We start from the raw sequence: 23,202 nt of genomic DNA, 5'->3' as shown, positions 1-23,202 counted from the left end.
AGCCAAAGAATAGTGAAATTTATGACACCCCCAACCCAGACAACAGGAAGATGTTGCATCGCAAGGAGAGTGCTGGCCTGACAGCCAGGTATGAAAAGGAGAGAGGAGGTGTGAAGTTGTCAGTGGAGGAGAAATGGAAGAGGGGTGCATGGAGGAGATGTTGCTCAGAAGGTGAGCCAATCTCCCTGCTCACTTGACCCCCTCCAATTACCACAGCGACGGTTAATTAGTGCAGAGGTAAGCTCTGGTAATTACCACATTGTGTCTCAGACAAAAGGCAACACACGCACGCGCAAACATGTTGCTATGGATACTTCCCCATCCTATCTATTGCTGCACTTGAGGAGAGAAAATGGAAATAGATAAAAGAGTTTAGAGGAATAACAAAATGTGGAGACAGAGACCAGGCAAACAAACGCGCTACAAAGCAAAGCAAGAAGTAACAATGTTTAGTTCAGAGAGGGCGGCTGGCGGTGTGTCATCCACGTTAACAACTAACTCTGTCGAGGAATGACAGTTAAGAAGGCAGTCATCATGTGCGTCAGTAAGGGAAACATGTTCAGCTCACCAGCTCACAAACATTCCGGGTGGCAAGAAAAACTTGCTGGAGTAGATCATATACGCACAGTATGTTTGCAACAAGCTGAAACATGTATTTATACAACTAATAAAGGAGGCTAAAAGTTACATTTCTCTCCTCTGATGCCTCTGAGCCTGCGTAAAGTAACACTTGTGAAAATATATTACGAAGAATCGCAGCATTCTGACCACTTGCACAATCTGACGAGATGCAATACAAGTGCTTTATCAAAAAACAGGTGCCTAACTCAAGGCCTGGGGGCAAGATACGGCCCACTGCATCACTTCATGTGGCCCACTAACGCAAATAAAGTGTGCCTACCTCACATTTCTTGCTATATAGGTTTGCTCTTTTCATTTTGGGAGAAACTCTGTTGTAAAATTAAAATTTTTCTTAACTTTTAACTGACATTACAAAGCATACAGAGCACTTTTGTTTCACCAAATCCCTTAAATTGAATATTTCTACACTAAAACATTTCACACTTGACTTGATTTCAACTTGAATTTGGTGTTAATCTCAAAAACAATCAATTGCGTCAACAGTACGTAATGTCTCGGGGAAAATGTTTACCCGTTAATAGACAAGAGATAGAACAAGCACTTTGTGAATTTAAGACATAAAAACCTCACATGCAAGGAGACAAATGATGAATGGACTGCACTTACAGTATGTAGCACTTTATCTACAACATGACAGTGCCCAAAGTGCTTTACAAAGCCCGACAATCACCCAGTCATACACACATTCATAGATCAATGGGCAGCTGCTGCCATGCAAGGCGCTGCCAGGCCCACTTGGAGCAAATTTGGATGCAGTGTCTTGCCCAAGGACACTTCGACATGCAGTCGGAGCCAGGAATCAAACTGGCGACCCTTCGGTCACTGACAACCCACTCTACCAACTGAGCCACAGCCGCCAAATACAACCTATGTTTCCTTAGGCGAGCTCATATATACAAACATGAACAGGCAGTTATCATCTGCCTCAAGTCACTGCCTCCCCCAGCAGACATCTTGCTTTGTCTAAAGTGATAGTACAATATAAGGGGGAGAGAGAAACAATGTCTACTTTCTAAACTTTGCACTAAAATAAAAGATATGATGTTATAATTACAAAATAATTAATTCTAAATAAACTTAATAAGGGAAAAGGCATATATTTTTCTAACATGTAATAATATGATGAGGTGACAGTACATTCATATGGTTTCCACAGTAATAACTGACCTCTGAGGGAAACCATAACTCCAAAGTGGCCCTCAACAAAAAGATAACGTTTGAGACCCCTGCTTTACAATTCCAATAATGTCTTTTTTGATACTATCAGAGCGATATAGTTAATGTTTATTAAGGCTTTTGTTCACAACAAACATTCATTCATTCATTCATTCATTACCTCTGATTGAAAATTGGGCATTGGCATCTTTGTAAAGGATCCTTTTTTTTTTTTTTTTTTTAATAAATACAGAAGTATATCTTTATATTGTGTAAGTGGAAATAATGCTGTGGCTGGTTAAAAGGTATGACCAGACGGGAACATTTCCGGTTATAGTAGGCGACAGCGGGGCCTATTTTAGATACAACCCCAATTCCAATGAAGTTGGGACGTTGTGCTAAACATAAATAAAAACAGAATACAATGATTTGCAAATCATGCTCAACCTGTATTTAATTGAATACACTACAAAGACAAGATATTTAATGTTCAACCCGATAAACTTTATTGTTTTTAGCAAATAATCATTAACTTAGAATTTTATGGCTGTAACACGTTCCCAAAAGCTGGGACAGGTGGCAAAAAAGACAGAGAGTTGAGGAATGCTCATCAAACACCTGTTTGGAACATCCCACAGGTGAACAGGCTAATTGGGAACAGGTGGGTGCCATGATTGGGTATAAAAGGAGCTTCCCTGAATTGCTCAGTCATTCACAAGCAAAGACATGGCGAGGTTCACCTCTTTGTGAACAAGTGTGTGAGAAAATAGTCAAACAGTTTAAGGACAATGTTCCTCAACGTACAATTGCAAGGAATTTAGGAATTTCATCATTTATGGTCCGTAATATCATCAAAAGGTTCAGAGAATCTGGAGCAATCACTGCATGTAAGCGGCAAGGCCGAAAACCAACATTGAATGTCCGTGACCTTCGATCCCTCAGGCGGTACTGCATCAACAACCGACATCAATGTGTAAAGGATATCACCACATGGGCTCAGGAACACTTCAGAAAACCAATGTCAGTAAATACAGTTTGGCGCTACATCCGTAAGTGCGACTTGAAACTCTACTATGCAACGCAAAAGCCATTTATCAACAACACACAGAAACGCTGCTGGCTTCTCTGGGCCCGAGCTCATCTAAGATGGAATGATGCAAAGTGGAAATGTGTTCTGCGGTTCGACGAGTCCACATTTCAAATTGTTTTTGGAAATTGTGGACATCGTGTCCTCCGGGCCAAAGAGGAAAAGAACCATCAGGACTGTTATGGACGCAAAGTTCAAAAGCCAGCATCTGTGATGGTATGTGGTTGTGTTAGTGCCAATGGCATGGGTAACTTACACATCTCTGAAGGCACCATTAATGCTGAAAGGTACATACAGGTTTTGGAGAAACATATGCTGCCATCCAAGCGACGTCTTTTTCACGGACGCCTCTGCTTATTTCAGCAAGACAATGCCAAACCACATTCTGCATGTGTTACAACAGCGTGGCTTCGTAGTAAAAGAGTGCGGCTACAAGACTGGCCTGCCTGCAGTCCAGACCTGTCTCCCATTGAAAATGTGTGGCGCATTATGAACCATAAAATAGGACAACGGCGACACCGGACTATTGAACAGCTGATGCTTCTACATCAAGCGAGAATGTGAAAGAATTCCACCTAAAAAACTTCAACAATTAGTGTCCTCAGTTCCCAAATGTTTATTGAATGTTGTTAAAAGAAAAGGTGATGTAACACAGTGGTAAACATGACCCTGTCCCAGCTTTTTTTAAACGTGTTGCAGCCATAAAATTCTAAGTTAATGATTATTTTCTAAAAACAATAAAGTTTATCAGTTTGAACATTAAATAGCATGTCTTTGTAGTGTATTCAATTAAATATAGGTTGAACATGATTTGCAAATCATTGTATTCTGTTTTTATTTATGATTAACACAATGTCCCAACTTCATTGGAATTGGGGTTGTGTGTGTATATGTGTATAAATATATATAAATATATATATATATATATAAATATATATATATATATATATTAAAGTTGACTCGGATTTGGATTCTTATGTTGGTTTAACATGGACCACACACTCACCAAAGCAGGACAATTAGTCATTCTGACCAACATAAACCTCTCAAACGCACTCATTTGCATATTGTGTGATTCAAATAGACACACAAACGTCTTCCTTATTTAGATGATGTGTTACATAAGCTGTCGAGAAGTGTATATCTCAGAGGTGCTACACTTCAGCAGCCCCTCAAAGGTCACATGACGAGCCATGTTGGGGTTAAAAGACATGACCTTAGTGCCCGCAAGCGCCACATGGCATACTATACTACGTTTGAAAGGCTCATAAATGGGCATACAATTCTCTGAAGTGTTTACATACTGGAACACTCCTGCACAACAGATGGCTTCGCTGGTCTTTATAGGGTTGATGGCGCCCCCAGGTGTTTAAAATATACATTACATATTGTTTGACACTACAGTACAGTAGTTTCCATGGCACGGTGGCTGATCGGTTAGCAGAGGCGTGCAGAGTAGCCAAATATTGTACTCAAGTAAGTGTACTAATACTATGGAATTAAATGACTCAAGTAAATGCAAAAAAAATAGTCCTCTAAATTATTACTAGGGTAAGAGGAAGAACATTCCCAGTGAAAGATCTACTCAAGTAATGAGTAACTTCTCATTTATTTTATTTTTTTTTAAATCAGAGCATGAACGTCAAATAAAATAACTAAATTAAACATGAATGTGCAAATTCAGATATAACCGAACAATATCACTTCATCTAAAACAAATAACAGCTTTATAAAAGAAAATAACAAATTAAGGCAAATTCAGCTCCAAGAAATGGTTATAATATATTGTTTCTATTTGTTCAACAGCACAATACTGTAAGATGACCAGGCAGATAACAAAAGCAGGAACAAGGCTGCAGTGGATATAAAAAGTCTACACACCCCTCTTCAAATGCCAGGTTTTTGTTTAAATAAACAGCTGAAAATAAACCTGATTGACTTGTGACTTGGAGTTTAACTTGCTGCAGGTTACCACTCCAAAAGAGATGTTCTGTTTTAACTGGTCTTTCACCTGGTAAATAAAGTAATAAATAAAATAAAAAATAAATCTGGTTGCATAAGGATGCACTCCCAAAACTCATGTATAAATGGGCTTGTGACTATAAAATAGGGCTAATGTTGCCATATGCAAGTCAAAACAACTGCAACTTAGCGCAAGGTGTTTTCTCAAGTTAGAAGTGGGCTGAAATGTCCAAGTTTGGGCAGTGATAAAACTACAATGCGTGTTAAAGCTGTTGTTTTCGTAGTCTGTAATGTAAACACGAGTACCGTGCGGCTGTCACTTCTCACTGTGATTGAGCCGCGAAGCCCAATAGAAGACTTTGTGTGCGGACATGTGACTTTCTTGTGTCGTTTGATTGGGGAACTTGAGTCAAACGTCACTGTGGTAACATTTGATTGGACCAACCGCGCCTTTTGCAGAAGTCGAAAATGAAAAGCCTAAAAATAGATCGCGCACTCAATTTGTGATAAATGAAAGTATCGAGCGGCATGTAGCTTATTGTAACGGAGTAAGAGGACCGCTTCTTCTCAACATAAATACTCGAATAAAAGTAAAAAGTATGATGCATTAAAACTACTCTGACAAGTACAATTTATCTAAAATGTTACATGAGTAAATGTAACGGAGTAAATGTGGCGTGTTCCTTCCCATCTCTGCTGGTTAGCACATCTGCCTCGCAGTTCTGAAAATCTGGGTTCAAAACGGCCTCGCCTGTGTGGAGTTTGCATGTTCTCCCCGTGCCTGTGTGGCTTTTCTCCGGGTACTCTGGTTTCCTCCCACATTCCAAAAACATGCATGGTTGGTTAATTGAAGACTAAATTGCCTGTAGGTGCGAATGAGTGTTTGTTTATACTGTATGTTGCCTGCGATTGGCTGGCGACCAGTCCCCCAAAGATAGCTGGGATAGGCTCCAGGACGCCTGCGACCCCAGTGTGGATATGCGGTATGGAAAATGGATAAATAGTTTCCATAAACTGATATACTTTGTTACATACAGCTTCCATTTTTTTAAATAGCAAGTAATTTGAGGACTGCCTGCGAGCGACATGCTTCCTCTAATGTTACAAAAATACAGAAAAAAAATAAAGTTTTGTCAAAGAACTACTGACAGCAGCTTGAGTGGATGCCTTTTAAAATTCAAGGAAACCTTACAATAATTTTGTTATTTTCTTCACATAAATGCAAGCATATCGATGGCGAGTGCTGTATTCAAAATTTACTTCATGTAGGTTAAATTAACCTGAATTAACCCTGACCCCCTCATCGAAGTTCTTAGTCATGCAAGTTTAGAGTAATAAGCTATACAACAGAGCCCGTTAGACTAAAACCACAGCAACATACAGGAAAGACTAATGACATTTAAATGGATGAAGATTATTTTTAATCATACTAACATTAACCTCCACATAGAAATTCAGTTACATTTAATAGATGTATAAAAAAAATTAAATGACACGTCCGTCCATTCTCCTTTATTAGCAGTTTTAATACTGATACATGAAGATACCATTCCAACGCACACACCTTTGTGATTCACATGGAGTTTTGAGAATTTGCACAACTATACATGTCGGTGTACGATACTACTATAAACTGAATGTAAACAATAAATATTTTGAAAAAAAATGTTTTGTTATTCAAAGTATTCCAGCAGTTGGGCCATCAAGACTTTCCAGTCAATCTGGTTCTACAGGGAAGCAAAGTGTAAAAGTCGCCGTGTCTGGAATAGTCTTTGTGTGTAATACATGAATAAGTCTCTGAACACAAAGTTAAAAAAAACCAACCAAAAAAAAAAAAAAAAAACTTCATTGGAAACTAAATGACCCTCCACTTTTAAAACTATACTTGATCGAGACATTGACCTGAAAATGCTGGATAAGAAAACAGCTGAAAGCCCAGAGAATAAGATAAGGCAAGCAAACTCGCAATATTTACAGTCGTTTTTCTATTTACATTATCAGTGGTAGAGGCAGACTTTGTCTCCCCCTACTGCTTCCACCTTGTTTCACACTTTCAGCATCTTGCTTAAAATCCCATTAGAGCAGGCAGCACCCAAGGAAAACAGAACCCAATAGAGCGGCGGCCTGGTGGGACACCTGTGGAGCCCTGTGAACCAGAAATACCACAGCCAAGTCCCAACACTCTCTCCGGATAGAAAACAAAAGGGGATGAGAAGAAAAAACTGCCATTAAAGAGCCAAATAAAAATAACAAAACAGCAGTCACAGCTGAGCAATTCGAGTGATATGAATGGAAATATGTGGAAATAGCATGGCTCCACCTATCTATTTTCTATAGTGTATGTCCTTATTGGAGTCATGTGTGAGCTGGAGACTACTCCAGCAACATTTTGTGGAAGCTGAACTGCTTGCCAGCCAATAGTAGGGCACATAGAGAAAAACAACTATTCACACTAACATTACCACCTATGGGCAATTTACTGTCTGCAAGTCACCTAACAGGCATGTTTTGGGAATGTGGGAGGAAGCCAAAGTACTTGGAGAAAATCCACACAAGCACAGGGGGAGCATGCAAACTCAACACAGGACCTATCGCTCTGCCATTTTCCTGAATTCAAGTCCAGCAGACAAATGATCATAACTTCATCCAACTTCAGAACTCCAAAATGAAGTCAGCAAAAGGTTGCAACTACAGTACACAATTGGAGTTTTTGAGGAAGGAAGCCATTGCTGTAGGGTGAACCTGAGCTCGCTGAGCCAGATTCACTTAAAGCGGACAATCTCTTGGCTGTGGGGCCCACAGGTCAGGGCCAATTTTAAAAATATGAAGAAGTAGGAATCATATATTTAATTTGTGCTACTTGCCTAATGCATGTCAGTCTACATACTGGTCAAGTTACTTTCTCATCTAATACAGTCACACTCTACATCTAAAACGAGAAAAGAACATGAATATAACTTTTAAATAAAAGCTTAAAAGAACCACTGGGAACACTCACTACACAGAGAGACAAATTAAGAGAACCACAGAGTGGGAAACATCAAAAACTAAATGCAGACAGCATTTGGTGCTTAATGTTTTTGTGTTCATGTGGAGACCAGACATAGGAGGGGTTGCTGTCAGGGTGTGGGTGGAGAGAGTGTATGCCCGCAGACATAGAGGCCCTCATGGGGGTGTCTCTGCACTGGATGTGGTCTTTTTCTTTGGTGCCTTCTTCACTATCTTGCATTGTGCCTTCCCAAGGGAGAAGCGGGATGGGAAAGAGGAGAACAAAGAAAAGAAAAAGAAAAAAAGAACAGTTGTTGAAGTTGTAGGACAATCTACAGGATTGCATGAGAAAGCAAGTCTCACACGAGAACCCCTGTACGAAGACTGTGGCTAATATTTTCACTTGACAATAAATACAATGAATGCGCTAGTATGCATCAAAACTGGTAAAGCAGAGCCGGGATTCAACTCAAACTGATGTTCCTGAGACAAGGAACCTAGCTCAAATCATTTGACAATGACATCATTTGACCCAACATCTTCATGGACCTTGTCTTAGTAAAATGAGGTCCATGAGGAATTTGTGTGAGGCGCATCCGCACTGAATCGCCTTCGCATTCTACAGGTGTGTCAGTGGCGTGAGGACTGAGTGTTTTGTTTTTTTCTACTTTATTGTTATTATTATCTTATTTTTATTGTTGTTATTATTATCTTATTTTGTGTACCTCTGTCTTTGCAGCAGGTTTCTTGGTTGTCTTGGTGGTGGTGGGCCGCTTGGGGGGCTTTTCTCCTGCATCCTCATCAGAGTGTTCAGTTCTTGCATCTGATTGGTCTGAGCTGTGTTGGGATGATATCTCATCTGCAAGGGACGTGTGAGCCATAGAGCGAGCTGTGGATTTGTACAGAAAAACTGTAATGAGAAACGTATTTATGTCTTTGATCTATTTTAAACTGCTGATGCAACAACTGGTTGTGATTTTTGCTAGTTTCAAAGCTTTGTGGTGATTTTATAATACACAAATAAATGGAGCAACACTCCACAACAAGACTTTCAGGCTCCTGAGGTAATGACCGGATTACCTGTGTGCCTCAATGTTGAAGTCTATTATGTTGGCCCAACAAATTATTTGATCGATGACAATAATCAAAATAGTAAGGCATAAAGTAGTCACATTTAAGAATTTTAAGAACCTTTTTAGGGTGACTTAAATGAAATTCAACACTTTACATTAACAAAATGTGACCCGCACCTAAAAATGTATTTATATTAAATTAAAACTTCTGTTGATGTGATGTGTGATGGGCTTATCTGGAGCCTTCACAACAGAAAATATTAGGAGTGTCCCAATACAACTTTTTAAGTTCCAATATGACACAGATATAGCAGCCTTGATTATTGGCCGATACCGATATTGATCCAATGCGATATCAGCATGAATCATACATACTTTTACCTATTTTGTAGTATGGAATGTTACAAAAGGCTTCCATCAAGTGATATTACTCAAACTGAGAACAATAGTCAGCAACAGTAGGTATGAGGAAAAACTGACCCATTCATTGATTATCAATTAACCTTAAAGATAAGAATAATATACTACAATTGAATAAAATAAATAAAAATTCAATTAGAACATGTGGGAAAATAACCTCAATAAAACCCATAAAAACAAAAATATAAATTGCAACATAACCACTATGATTAACTTAAACATAAGCATATTGTACAATTGACAAAATAAAAAGAAATTAAGCCCTCAAAAATAACCTCAATAAATCAAAGAAATACAAATTATACTTGTAAAGTGCAAAATAACAATTCAATTCACTTCAGTTATTTTTTTACTGTCAGTATATTGTGGGAACAGCATTTGATTCCTGCACGTGCGGAAATACAATCTTGAACTTGTTTATGAATCTGTGATATAGTTTTACCGACAGTGTCGTGGCAGGTAGGAATAATGTAGTGAGGCCTCAACATGCGCAATTCAATATTTAAATAAGATATTAGTCACCCCACCTTTTACCCCGTACCAGGGGAGCTTGCCATGCTTTGCAAGTGTTTCGCACAGCATTGGTTGTTTGAGAGAGCAAGAGGTGTGTGTCTTCGCCTCTGTGGTCTTCACAGAGAAAATTCACATGCGGTTTATTGTGACGCTGCTTCAAATGCGCAATGAAGTTGGTCGATTTCAACTTGCTCGGTTCTGTGCCACCGCGGAAAACAGAACACCAATGTCTTTTTTGGACGAAAATGGAAAACACTGCCACATGGCCGACATCACACTTACTCCTTAGCATGTTAGCAGATGCTGCTGTTGTCCTGCAACGGACCGTTTGTATAAAGGTGCTTATATCAGAGATTTTAAAGCAAGTCTGATAGAATCAGATACTCATTTTTATTTTATGACAACAGACCGTTAACAGACATTGGATTGGGACCACCCAAGACAATAACCGCCGCATATTTGCGATTCAGCATTTGCAAATTTGCCTGTCAGTATTGCTTTGGCACCATTTGGTGGCATCTTGGTGTCAAAAAAGGATGCTGAAGTCAGTTGAGGAGTTTCATTTAAAAATTATTAATGCTTTGCCCCCCATCTTGTGGCCTCTAGAGGCAATTACAAATCTTTTGCGGGTGGGATGGGGGGGGGCTCTACAGGCTCAGCTTATTAAAATCACATGACATCAAGCCCAAGTTGCCCCAGTTTGAAATTAGTCTTTTGGTGGGGTGAGTGGCATCCAGCACAATGAGAAGTACTAAAGTAGTTACACAGATATTTGCGCAGTGACGGACATGTGATCTTACTCTGTCGTGTAGCGGCGCTCTTGGCCCGGGGAAGCGTGCTGGCCCCCGAGCTCATGTCGTCCACAGAGTCTCGTCTCATGCGACCGTCTGAAGAGTGCAGAGACAGCTCATCCTCGGTGTTGATGAGTGTCAGGTCCTGCATGCTAAAACTGCGCAACTTGTCTGACAACACACCCTGGCCCTGCACAGCAATCAACAAAACACGCATTAGCTACAGTATGTGACAGCAACACAATGGTTGAGGATTATAATGTTGGGAGTAAATCATCTGAGAAATACAGTGCATAGCAATAACTAGATACATAAATATCTAGATGCAGTTTGGGGATAAAATATTTGCCTCCTTCCTGATCAGTTTTTTTTTTTGTTTGCGTATTCATCACACAATGTTTCAGATCATCAAGAGGGTGTACCTTTACATCTGGTGTAAAAATAGTAACATTTGATAAAAATAACATGATGGCAGTGTGATGGTCTGGCTGCTTTTCTTTTTTTAGGACCTGGACTACTCACTGTGGAAAAATTAATGGAACACTGAATTCTGGTATCTACCAGAAAATCCTTCAGGCCAACGTCTGCTCATCAGTTCTTGCCCTCAAGATTAAGTACTCTGCAGCAGGACAATGATCGGAAATATATGAACAATTCCACCTCTGAATGGCTTCTTTTTTTTTTTTAAATAATAAACATTTATAAAGTAGGTTTTGGATAGACCAAGTCAAATTTCAAACTTAAAACCAATTGAGATGCTAGGATATGTCAGTTAATGCTCGAAAACCCTCCAATATGATCAAATTAAACCAATTCTGCAAAGAAGAGTGGACCAAAAATTCCTCCACAATAACACCACCAGGTATCGCAAGAGCTTGATTTTGACAACCAGTTATTAGGTTCTGGGGGCAATTACCTTTTCCCATATGGCTATACAGCTTTGGATGTTTTTCCCCTTAATAAATAAAATGCAATTTTTACTTTGTGAGATATTAAAATTGGCTTTATGATTGGAAACTTGTGATAACTATGACAAAAATTCAAAAAGTTAAACTTTTTATGCAGAAAATCAGGAAGGGGGCAAAGGTAGTTTGTCATGGTACTGTAATACTTGCAATACATGTTCATTGCGTGACCACATTCCTAACTCAAAACACTCGTATGTCAAAACATATTTTCCCATTGAAATGACTGGAAATGCAATTAATCCGTTCCAGCCTCCCCAAAAACTAGGGATGCACAATAACTGCTTTTTTTATATAGTTTATATCAGGGGTCTTCAATGGATTCCAGGCCAAGGACCCCCAAACTGATGGAAAGCTGGAGCGGGGAACCCCTACTTATGTACATAACTGTATTTTATATCAAACTGGTCCAATAAAAGAATTCATATACATTTAAAATTATAGTATTATATTATTGTATCATATGTATAGAAGAATAAAAATGCCTTTATTGTCACTATACACAAGTACGATGAGATGTATTAATGTACTTTATTGTGCAATCAATACTATAGTATTGATAACTCAAAATGTTTTCTTGTCAAACGAGTAATATACAAATTCAAATATTCATGTCTTTTTTATTTTAAACAACATAACAGACAATTATTCATGTTAATGGTTATTGGAAGAATTTGGAATTTGTGGCTGAGCAAAGAGTGCCAGGGCGAGGAGGAGTGTTGATGCTGAGCAAGCTGAGACGAGAGTCATTAGTGGTTATGTGCTTGCACTTTCCCCGGCAAATGAAGTAGGGCCATTGTGTGTTTTGATATTAATTCCATTTGTAGATAATATATTGTCCAGTGAGTGAAAGTTGTAGAGCAAGATGCATCGGAGTGGTGTTCCGTTGGGGTGAGCATTTACCTTAGCTGTTTGCCCACAGCGACAATTGTGATTCCGCATGTGGCCAAGCCGCCCCCGCTGCTCCTCTGTCGACTTGAGCTGCTACGCGAGTCAGCTGCTGCGTAAGCCGCTGGGTCTCGCCGCAAGCGTCGTAGTTACGAAAAAGTCACTGGATGGTCGTAATTTCAGCAAGTGCTGGCAATCATAAGCTAATTTACTGCGGATATTGACTATTTTTGGTGTGGTAGGTGAAGAAATTTGGTCATAATATCCATGACTGCAAGGAGTCAATACAACTTGCACACCAGCAAAACCACTTCTGAATGGCTGAAGAAAAACTAAAAAAAAAAAAGAAAAACTTTGGAGTGGCCTAGTCAGTCCTTAACTGAATCCTACTGAAATGCTGTGGCATCCCCTTAAAAAGGCGGTCCATACACAAAAACCCTCCAATGTGGCTGAATTACTGTAATTTCTCGTGTATAATGCGCACCTATGTATTATACACACCCCCAAAGTTGACCTCAAAATTCTGGAAAACCCTTCTACCTACGTATAATGCATTTTTACAATGCATGATTTTGCTTCTACCATGGTCAAAACATGAAGTCCATCCATTTTATTTACCACTTATCCTCACTAGGGTCACGGGCTGCTGGAGCCTATCCCAGCTATCTTCGGCGGGAGGTAGGGTACACCCTGAACTGGTCGCCAGCCAAGCGCAGGGCACCTAGAAACAAACAACCATTCACACTCACCTTCACACCTATGGGCAATTTAGAGTCTTCAATCAACCTACCACGCATGTTTTCGGGCTGTGGGAGGAAACCCACACAGGCACGGGGAGAACATGCAAACTCCACACAGGCGGCGCCGGGATTTGAACCCCTGGTCCACAGAACTGTGAGGCAGAAGTGCCAAGGAGTCGTCTACCGTGCCGGCCAAAACATTAAGTATTATCTGTATTTTGTTAGTTTTTGTCAAATAATTATTGTGAAGCACTTTATTTGAACACATATTTTTTATTATTATTACTCTTTACTTGCTCTTATTTTGAAATTCACAGCCCTACTTTTATTTAGTAAATGAGAAAACACACAGTTGTGCTCATATGTTCGATTACCCAGATAGAATTTGTAAGATGTGTACAATGGAGGGGGCTCGGTTATGTTCTGGGGCTGCTTGCTATAATGGCACAGGGTGTCTTGAATCTCTGCGTGATACAATGAAATCGCAAGACTATCATGCTATTCTAGAGAGAAATGTGCTGCCCAGTGTCAGAAGGCTTGGTGTGAGTCGCAGGTCATGGGTCTTCCAACAGGATAATCACCCAAAACAAACTGTTAAAAACACCCAATAGTGATGTGAACGGCAGTTTTGAGTGTACTGAATCATTCGAATCAGTTCAATAAAAAGATTCGTTCACCGAATCATTCAGTTCTTTTTCACAAATTCAAGTGCTTCTTCATTCGTTTAATGAGCCATCCCTGAGGTTCATGTTCACTCAACACTTTCACCGAAGGACTATGCGTTGTTGTTGTCATGTATTGTAAACTAGGAAAGGTGGAGAGATTATTAAAAAAAAAATTAAACTTTGGCTAAATGATCACCTACCCATCTATCTCTCTCTCAGCAAGCTCTCGAACACTCTGCTTCGGTTATGACTCGTGAACATGCGTGCACCGAGCTCAGCTACCGAACATCCTTCCGCGTCCACTTATGTCCAGCGAGGCTCTCACCAGCCGGCATGACTTTTCTGCATTCCACCGCGGTGGACAGCGTCGCTGACACCAGCCACCACTAGACGGGCTTCCTGCTCACTCACCTAACTGTTATTGTCATCTGATGAGTGGAAAGCGGCTTTGAGTGTCTTCAGAAGCGCTATAGAAGTTTAATGTGTTGTTATTATTAATATTATGAAATAAAAAGCTTTAATAATCGTATTAGAGACACAGAGGGAATTATATGTAAAAACATTTATTAATTTACATTTATTTTAAATGTGTGCTAGTTTTCATGTGCTTGACTGACTCAACATTAGCCGTTAGCTTGAAGAAACGGCTGCTAGTGAAAGCTAACCCCGTGAGGACGTCTGGACTTGCGGTTAAAATCACTCATGAGTACGTTCACTGCATAGTACGCCGCCATTCCTTGCGCAAACGAATCACTCATCGTACTAGTACATTGCTCCTTAGTGGATCACAAACAAAGAAGTTCCGCGAACGATAAGTTCCATGAACGAAATACTCTTCAGTTCCTCGGTACATCAGTTGACTGAACGAATCACTCAGTTCACTTAAGCCCCTCACCTGAAGGAATCACTCTTCAATTCCTCAGTACATCATTTCAATGAACGAATCACTCAGTTCACTTAAGTCCCTCCCCCGCTTGCACGGCGATGTCTGACACTGGTTGCTCATTGGTCATTCGCCGAAGTGAGTGAGTGACAACGCTGGCGAATCACAAACCATATGTAGTACATATAATGAAGTCCCACCCCCGCCTGCACGCTGGCTGCTCATTGGTCATTCGCCGAAGATTCAGAAGTGAGTGACAGAACGCCTCAGCAGTTCCATTTCTGCTCCCAGCCGACTTGCTTGCTTGGCGGCGTGTGGCGGCTAAAAGAACGAATCATTTCATAAACTGATTCGGTTCAGTTCGTTCACTAAAAAGATTAATTCTTCTGAACGAAACAACACTAACACCAAAGAATGGCTAAGAGCCAAACATGGGACTATTCTGAAGTGGCCTTCTACGAGTCCTGATCTAAATCCTATTGAACATCTCTGCAAGGAGCTAAAACATGCCATTTGGAGAAAGCACCCTTCAAACCTGAGATAACTGGAGCAGTTTGCTCCGGTTTGCTCCAGAGTAGGCCAACATATCCCCTGAGAGGTGCAGAAGTCTCAGTGAAAGATACAAAAATCGTTTGATTGCAGTGATTGCCTCAAAAGGTTGTGAAACAAAATTCTGGGTACCATTATTTTTGTCCAGCCCTGTTTCATGAGTTTGTCTTTTAAAATAATTCTGTTGACCCACAATTCAAAAGCAATCTCTGATATTCATTGGTTAATTTTCATACACAGTATTTTTACTTTTATCAGTTATTTCTGTGACCACTGTGGGTTTTACATTCATTAACAGTGGGGTACCAAGGTCAAGTTTATTGTCATATTTATATAAAAGTACAATGTACATTCCAATTTAATGAAATATGTTGTGCCCTGGCACTCTCTCAGCCGTAATGTTGATAGCCAACTAATAAATAAAACACATGACATACTGTACTTCCAACTCCAATATTGACAACCAACTAAATAAATAAAACAGCACCAATGAAACAAAAATGCACATAATACTTATCATGTTGAAGTGTTAGGCCTACTATTTAGTTTGCAACAATTTTATCCTCGTGTGTATGTTCCACCACCGATCTCGAAGTCTCGCGTGTAGACACTACTGGGTGTGCGCCGATGTTACCAAAATGTTTTTGAGGGGACCAGAGGCGGGACAGTTGTCGTCAAAAAAAAAAAAAGACTTGCTTTGGAAATTTGTGTCATCTGGGGACCCAGTTTTATCGAAAAAAAACGACATTTAGTCGGACGTTTAAATTTACTCCCGCTTCCTTGTTTATCAGTCAGGTCACTTTTGATTGGCTACCTTCCGTTTCACTTCGCAATTTACGGTATCATGACTCGAGAAGTAGTCAGCTTTCTCCACATACAAAGATTTTTGGTTTTAAATATTTAACACGTTCAATGTCAGCTCAACCTGTTTCGAACAAATTCACTCTTAACGCACCTCAGTCCAAAGGATAATCTTATAAAACATCAAATAGTCTGGCATTTAACGTCCTTGGCCTGGAAGGGGCTGAATCGGGACAAAAGCAGCCTGATTGTCTTTGCGTGTACCGGGCCTTAGACATGATACACAGCAAAGCTCCCTCACCTTGGTGGCTGCAGTTACTGCAGCATTAGCAGCCAAGTTGAGACCCCTCTTTCCAAATCTCATCATGGTTTCATAACTCCTGTCTTTGGCCTGTGCAATATAATCGTCAATCTCCTGCAACATGTGACATAAATTAAGATAAGACAAAAAACACAATTGAGCCAAATACAAAAATCTGATAAATTAGGAAACCATCTGAGTGACTGTCTTACCTTTTCCTTGTTGGACAAGGTTGGGTGGACAAACTTGCGATAGAGAACACTGGAGCCCTTGGTGTATGGGGACAAGAGCCAGATCACAAAGGCGATCTTCAACTCAAAGTAAAAAGGAAACCTGTAGAATTAAACAACGGGGGAAAATGACGCCTCAATCACTGTTTGAGCTCATTTTAAAAAAGAAACAGTAGTGTTAAACATATCCAGCACACGTGGTGGCACTGGAAGGCTCATGAATGAGTCAATTGATATTATATAAGAGTTTATTTATTTAAAGCGTGCTAGAATGATCATGATCTGACCGACCATGAGCGGCTCCTGACTCACCAGGATAGGAACAAGTCTGTGGCCGTCTCTGCCGTAGAGAACAAGGCAAATACTATCCAGTACATCATCCACTTCACCTGAATGCATAGAAACACACAGGAAAAAATATAATAGCACCTGAACGCTCACAGCATTTAGGAATCGTGCCAAGAAACAAGGCATTTGACAAAATGTGCTCTTGCTAAATGCAAAATATGCGAGTCATGCCAATGCACATCAGTATGCATGGTTTCATCTCCCAGAGACAAAGGGAATGTAGGGCATCACTGCACAGAATGGAATGACTTTCGTACAAAATTATCTTAAAACAACTATCAAATCTATACACATACTGTAAATATGATTCAAAAATAATAAAGTTGAATCCAGTTACACCAAACTGGAGCAAACAGAAATTGAAAACAGTTCTAAAAATGGTGTCATACACACACGCTCCTTCTGTTGCCGTCTGCTCGAGTAGAGACAGAGAGAAAGGTGGGTTGCTATGGTAACCTACCAGGAAGGAAGAGATTGTTCACAAGTGCGAATCCAGGCGCCGGGCCAGTGTACTGATGCTTCCCCCCCCCCCCCCCCCCCCCCCGCCCCCCCGGCGGACCTCCTTGTTGTCATCCTTTGCAGTGATGAGGCAAGCAGGGGGGGAACTTGTTTAAGACTCACACATGCACTAAGGGTTGTCACTTAACTGCTGGCAACTCGCAGAAATGGCCATCTAATAATAAACTATAAATCTACCATTATAGGTACAATGGATATTAAAAAAGTGAAGACATCCATGTTAAAAATGTTTTTTTTTTTTTTTTTTTTTTTAAAGTTTGAAATGGTAAAATAAAAAAATGAATTGCATTTCAAAATCTAAATGTGATGCATTATGCATACATAAAAATATATGAAAAATATAAATAAAGGATATTTCAAAAATAATTTCAAAACTACATTAAAAATAAGACCTGTGCAATACAACTGAAAAATCAAATTTGTGAGGGGAAAATATAAAGATTTTAATTTATATAATTTATATACTGTAACTTAAATGTTTTACCCTGGTTCCTATTATCAGGAGAATAATTGTATTTTAACATGGGTGTGTTCACTTTGTTTTCACTTTCTATCCAACATAAAAACTTACTGCCTTTACGAAATATGCTCTGTACACCTAATGAGATCAAATACAAGAACATTATTCAGCTTAAGGGGCAAAAGTACAAAAAAAAACATCTGTTAGTATGATCCAGTTATATCCCAAGCAATAAACACATTGTTAAATTACCACCCCTCTGACAATATTGAGGAGTTATTAATTTTGCAAAGGCAGAATTTATGAAACAGAAACCTGTATTTGATGAGGTGCATCTTATCTTATGGCTGATGAACAATAAAGCTGATTTATTTCAAATGCAACTTTGCCTCGCCTCTGTGTTATCAATGGCTTAGTAATGTAATACATTTAGTATTACTTAAATTGGTTAGCAGGCTCGACACCCACTGGACAAAAATCTGCCCTGTTGTTTTGGTCAACCCAGCTAACACAAGCCACTAAGAACTCATCAGTGGAGGTAAATACAGTTGACAGCATCCTGAGGCTAAACATCCTGAAACTAGAACAGCAGAAAGTGGTCTAAAATGATGCGTTTGGATTTGGAACTAGCGGAGCTACTCACATATTCCTTCACATTCTTCGTTTTGACAGCCTTGTATGACGCATACGCTGGATAGAGCGTCCCAAAGGCCAGGCTGGGGGGGAGACAACAACAAAAAAAAGAAAGTTCAAGTTAGAGGAGATAAAACACAAGTGAACACAACCTCCTGATGTTTATTCTGAAACATAAAACAAATTACTTTCGGCTTAAAAAGCAGGTGAGCCATATTTTATCTCGTACTGTAGCTTTCTATATACTAGCAGCCCCTTTGTGCTGATGTGATGGGCAGCGGTTTATCAAAACACACAAACATGATGCATGGAGTCAGGAAGTGAGATAAGAAGTCTGCCATGGGTGTGTTGCTTTATTTCTGGCATGCATTCTCACCCTCGTGGTGATTAGTTTTGAGGAGACAGAAACAGTGAGATGACAGCAGAGAATGACCACTGAAACTGCAAGCTTTATTATTATTAATATTATTATCATCATCATCGCAATAGTATGTCCCATTACACTAACTCACGATTGACGCTTTTGCATTGCAAATCCAGGTACTATTTATTGCATCAACCTTGTAATGAGGAGCCAGAATCAAAGTATATGAATTTCAATATGCCATCGTAATAGAGTTGCGTCTATGGATTAATTAGCCTTTACCAATTCTCTAGTCAACCGTCATAAAGAAAGTAAGTCTATTAAATCAGATTACAGTAATCAGATCTCGCAAATCTAAATTGTCTCTATTTTGTGCAATGTACTTCTTGTACAAATGTCTTCTCTTTCATGCTATTTTTGTATTTTCCGTATCCACTATTGCTGTTGAAATGATGCAATTTCCACATTGTGGGCCTACAGTAATAAAGCTAATTTTATATTCTTATTCCTTTAAACTTATAGGCCACTGTTCTGAGGTGACGTACTAGTTAACTTCCGGTTCCGGACGGCATCCTGTGTAGCTGTGTATTATTTTCTCTCCAGACACTTATTTGCCTGCTGTTTTGCTGTCCGCTACAATGTGGTTCCAGACAGACCAATTAGAATGGCTTATCTGTCTTTCTCCTGTTTATTACTCCTCATCCTTCCTTCATGACAACAATACTTGTGCATCTTATTTGCTGCCGTGGAGGTGACAATTACTGATTTATGAGTTGACACGAGACACATAGCAAATTTTCACCTCTGCGGCTCCACATTGTGTTTAGCCGCATTTGCTAGCCTAGCCAGCCATATATTATCTTGCACTGTTGCTGTGCCTGAGCTAATACTGTGGATATTATACAGCAATACTTTACTGCAGGGGTCCCCAACCACTGGAGCAGTACCAGATATTTGGGAGAATTAGACACCAGACCACAACCGAGAGATAGTGAACCAGGCTCTTGGGTCTCACAAATGTTCATCTGATTGAATGGATGGATTGCAGAGACTCCAAAGTTTTCCCAGAAGTTAAAAACAGTTCTTCCATTTTAACTCCCAGTGAGTCCTGATCCTTCTTTACAAACAGTATAATGCATGTAATACACACTGTACATAGATTCTTGTTTCACAGCACTTCGAATCTCTGGCTTGGGTTTGAAGTAGGTCTTCTGTCGCAGTACATGTGAAATCCTTCACGTGCGTGACGTAAGTGCACCCACTGAAGAACTTCAATACAGCAGATGCCCCACCTCTCCATCATTACAATGTGTTCCATCTTGAGGCCTTCCACCTCTGGTGCAGCACTGCGGAAGGGCCAGATGGATGCTGTCAGACGGTAACCATTTGCAGCTCTGCTTATGCAATCAGAGGAAGATAATTATAGACTCATGAAAAAGCACTAATATTCAGACACCTTGCGAGTTTAAAGGATTAACCTGGCACCTTTATTTGGCTACATAACGCTGTGAGGAGCAATGGAGCAGTATAGTGAGTCAGTGACATCTGCTGACTTTAGTCGAGTCATTCCTTGTCCATTAAGAGGCCTGCCTAAATGCTTGAGTCAGCCTTGAACGTCCTTCCATCACATTGTCGTGTTCCGTGTGTTAAAACATGCTTCTGCTGCAGTCCTGACAAGCGGGGCATCCGTTTCGCCTTCGACAAACTAATGTGACCATGTGGCGATGAGAGCGTTACATATGAACCAAAATCCATCCTTCCTGAGTGAGCAATAGGTTTGCTGGAGCGAGTCGTCCCATATTAAACTGTTTTCGGGGCCAAATAAGATGCTAAAGTGCTCACAACTCCAACCAAAGCTGTCAGTTGGTAACGTGACTGACTAGCTGTTAGCTACCAGCGACTGCTAGCTTTCAACGCGTCGTGTTCATTAATTAGCGGTTAAATTGAGCGACGTCATTTTAGTGTAATTCAGAAATGAATGACAGTTTGAAGTGTTTCTTTCTACGTGGGCTGGGTAGGAGCACTGCATCACAGTTGTCAGGGGAGACAGCCTCGTTGTTCAGCCGGCCACAACAACAACATCAAAAAAACAGTCTCTCTACTCACACAACCATCCTCGAAATCATCCACGACACCATCTTGCTGGACCTGTGGTCGCTGGCCTTTTCCGCCTCGAGATTGAACCGGTGACTCGCTACTCGTGGGCTGCGGGCGCCCCCATACCGCTCGTGGACGCGGCTTGTGGCGAAGAAGCTGGGGACGGGGAGAGAATCGGCCGGCCGGCCGACCGTCCGTCAGGTGCGGTGGGGCAGCGGCCAAGGATGTGCTGCAGTCTCTCTGACTGGAAGCTGCTTTGCGTCTGCGTCGCCGTGTGAGGCTGCTGCAAGCGTGAGTGCTTCTTAAAGCAAAAGTATGTCTTTGGTGCCCCTCCCATTCACTCGCACAAACACAGCCACCCAACACCTCCATGGGGCACTAGAAACACATTTTGATTTGGGGGCCCTCTATTTCTATTTCTATACAACATTCCAAGTGATAAAGCACTAAATGGGATACTGAATTTCATCTAAGCCTACTAAAAGTACAATCTATTTACTGTAAAACTGTCATCTGCTTATATATATCTCCATCCATTACTGCTGAGAGGTACATACAGGTTTTGGAGCCACATATGCTGCCGTCCAAGCAACTTTGCTTTTAGGTATGTCCCTACTGAGTTCAGTGAGACAATGTCACGTCTGCACGTGTTATAACAGCATGGCTTTGTAGTAAAAAAAAAAAAGTGCAAGTAGTATGCTAGACTGGCCTGCCAGCAGTCCAGACCTGTCTCCCGTTGAAAATGTGTGCCGCATTCTGAAGTGAAAAATGCCACAGTGGAGACCCCGGACTGTTGAGGAACTGAAGTTGGACATCAAGCAAGAATAAGAAAGAATTCTACCTACAAAGCTTCAAAAATTAGTGTCCTCAGTTCCCAAACACTTACTGAGTGTTGTTAAAAGGAAAAGTAATGTAACACAGTGGTAAACATGCCCCTGTCCCAGGTTTTCTGGAACGTGTTGGAGGCATCAAATTCAAAATGAGTGAATATTTGCAACAAAAGAAAAACAAAAAAGTTTATGAGTTTGAAATTTCAATATCTTGTCTTTGTAGTGTATACAATTGAATATAGTTTAAAATAATTTGCAAATCATTGTATTCTGTTTTTATTTACGTTTTACGCAACATAACCAACTTCACTGGAATTTGGGTTTATACAAATACACCGTATTAGTACATGATATAATATATATAGTGTACACAACATCAAGGCACAAGATAAATCACAGTAAATACATCTAGATGTAAGGTACATAGTTGCAAGCAGGTGGAGACTGAGTCCAGATAGACTAAGTTCAGCACAATATGGAAATACATAAGAGCAGGATGTTTGACAATGAGTAAGCACATATGTTTTAAAAATACGAATAGAAGTGATCGGTCCAAGTGAATAAGGTGGAATATTCCGGTCAAACTTAAAATGCACAGCAACGGATTTCTTTCCTAAATTATTGGTGAAAACAGGAATCAATTATCATTCATTCATGTACCTACCGTTCCGCTTATCCTCACTGGGGTCGCGGGCGTGCTGGAGTCTATCCCAGCAATCTTTGGGTGAGAGGCGGGGTACACCCTGAACTTCTCCCCAGCCAATCACAGGGCACGTAGAAACAAACAACCATTCACACTCACATTCACACCTACGGGCAATTTAAAGTCTTCAATTAACCTACCCTGCATGTCTTTGGGATGTGGGAGGAAACCGGAGTACCCGGAGAAAACCCACGCAGGCATGGGGAGAACATGCAAACTCTAAACAGGCGGGGGCGGAATTTGAACCCCGGTCCGCAGAACTGTGAGGCAGATGTGCTAACCAGTCGGTCACCGTGCCGCCAGAATAAATTATCAGTGTGCCTTAAATAATACTGTGAGCCAGAAGAGGCTCTTTTCCGGGTTGGATCTTGTGACGTTCCGCATATAGCAGATTGAAGACTACATTGTTCTCAGTCTTTGTACGTTTTCAGCAATGGTCTTCAAACATGTATCATATATTTAAAAATGAATCCCTGAATTAACTTTACAGGCCCAAAAGACTGAATTGTATTGAATTTATTCATGAAATGTGTGTCCACACAGAAGCATCCATCCATTCATCCATCCATTTTCAATACCGCTTATCCTGTTCAGG

The 23,202-nt window shown here is 40.3% G+C and overlaps 1 protein-coding gene across 1 annotated transcript; it reads right to left on the bottom strand.

Moving 5' to 3' along the window:
- Positions 1-6,250: 6,250 nt before the first annotated feature.
- On the bottom strand, positions 6,251-21,336 carry reep2 (receptor accessory protein 2). The gene is made up of 8 exons (XM_061685639.1): positions 21,084-21,336; positions 18,624-18,696; positions 16,966-17,042; positions 16,636-16,756; positions 16,424-16,537; positions 10,641-10,821; positions 8,560-8,723; positions 6,251-8,080 (listed from the first exon to the last, which is right to left on the bottom strand). The coding sequence occupies exons 1-8, from the start codon at positions 21,113-21,115 to the stop codon at positions 8,012-8,014; spliced, it is 831 nt and encodes a 276-aa protein (XP_061541623.1). The 5' UTR covers positions 21,116-21,336; the 3' UTR covers positions 6,251-8,011.
- Positions 21,337-23,202: the final 1,866 nt, after the last annotated feature.

This window comes from Phycodurus eques, chromosome 9, assembly GCF_024500275.1.
Source record: "Phycodurus eques isolate BA_2022a chromosome 9, UOR_Pequ_1.1, whole genome shotgun sequence".
Classification (NCBI taxonomy): Eukaryota; Metazoa; Chordata; class Actinopteri; order Syngnathiformes; family Syngnathidae; genus Phycodurus; species Phycodurus eques.
This window is presented reverse-complemented; position numbering and strand designations above follow the sequence as displayed.

What these genes read in the sequence shown, in the direction of transcription:
- reep2 (XM_061685639.1), bottom strand. Translation starts at nt 21,115, where the DNA reads ATGGTGTCGTGGATGATTTCGAGGATGGTTGT. An exon ending in CCTTGTCCAACAAGGAAAAG is followed by an intron (nt 16,538 to 16,635) that starts GTAAGACAGTCA and finishes CACATGTTGCAG; the next exon opens with GAGATTGACGATTATATTGC. An exon ending in AACCTGCTGCAAAGACAGAG is followed by an intron (nt 8,081 to 8,559) that starts GTACACAAAATA and finishes TCCCTTGGGAAG; the next exon opens with GCACAATGCAAGATAGTGAA.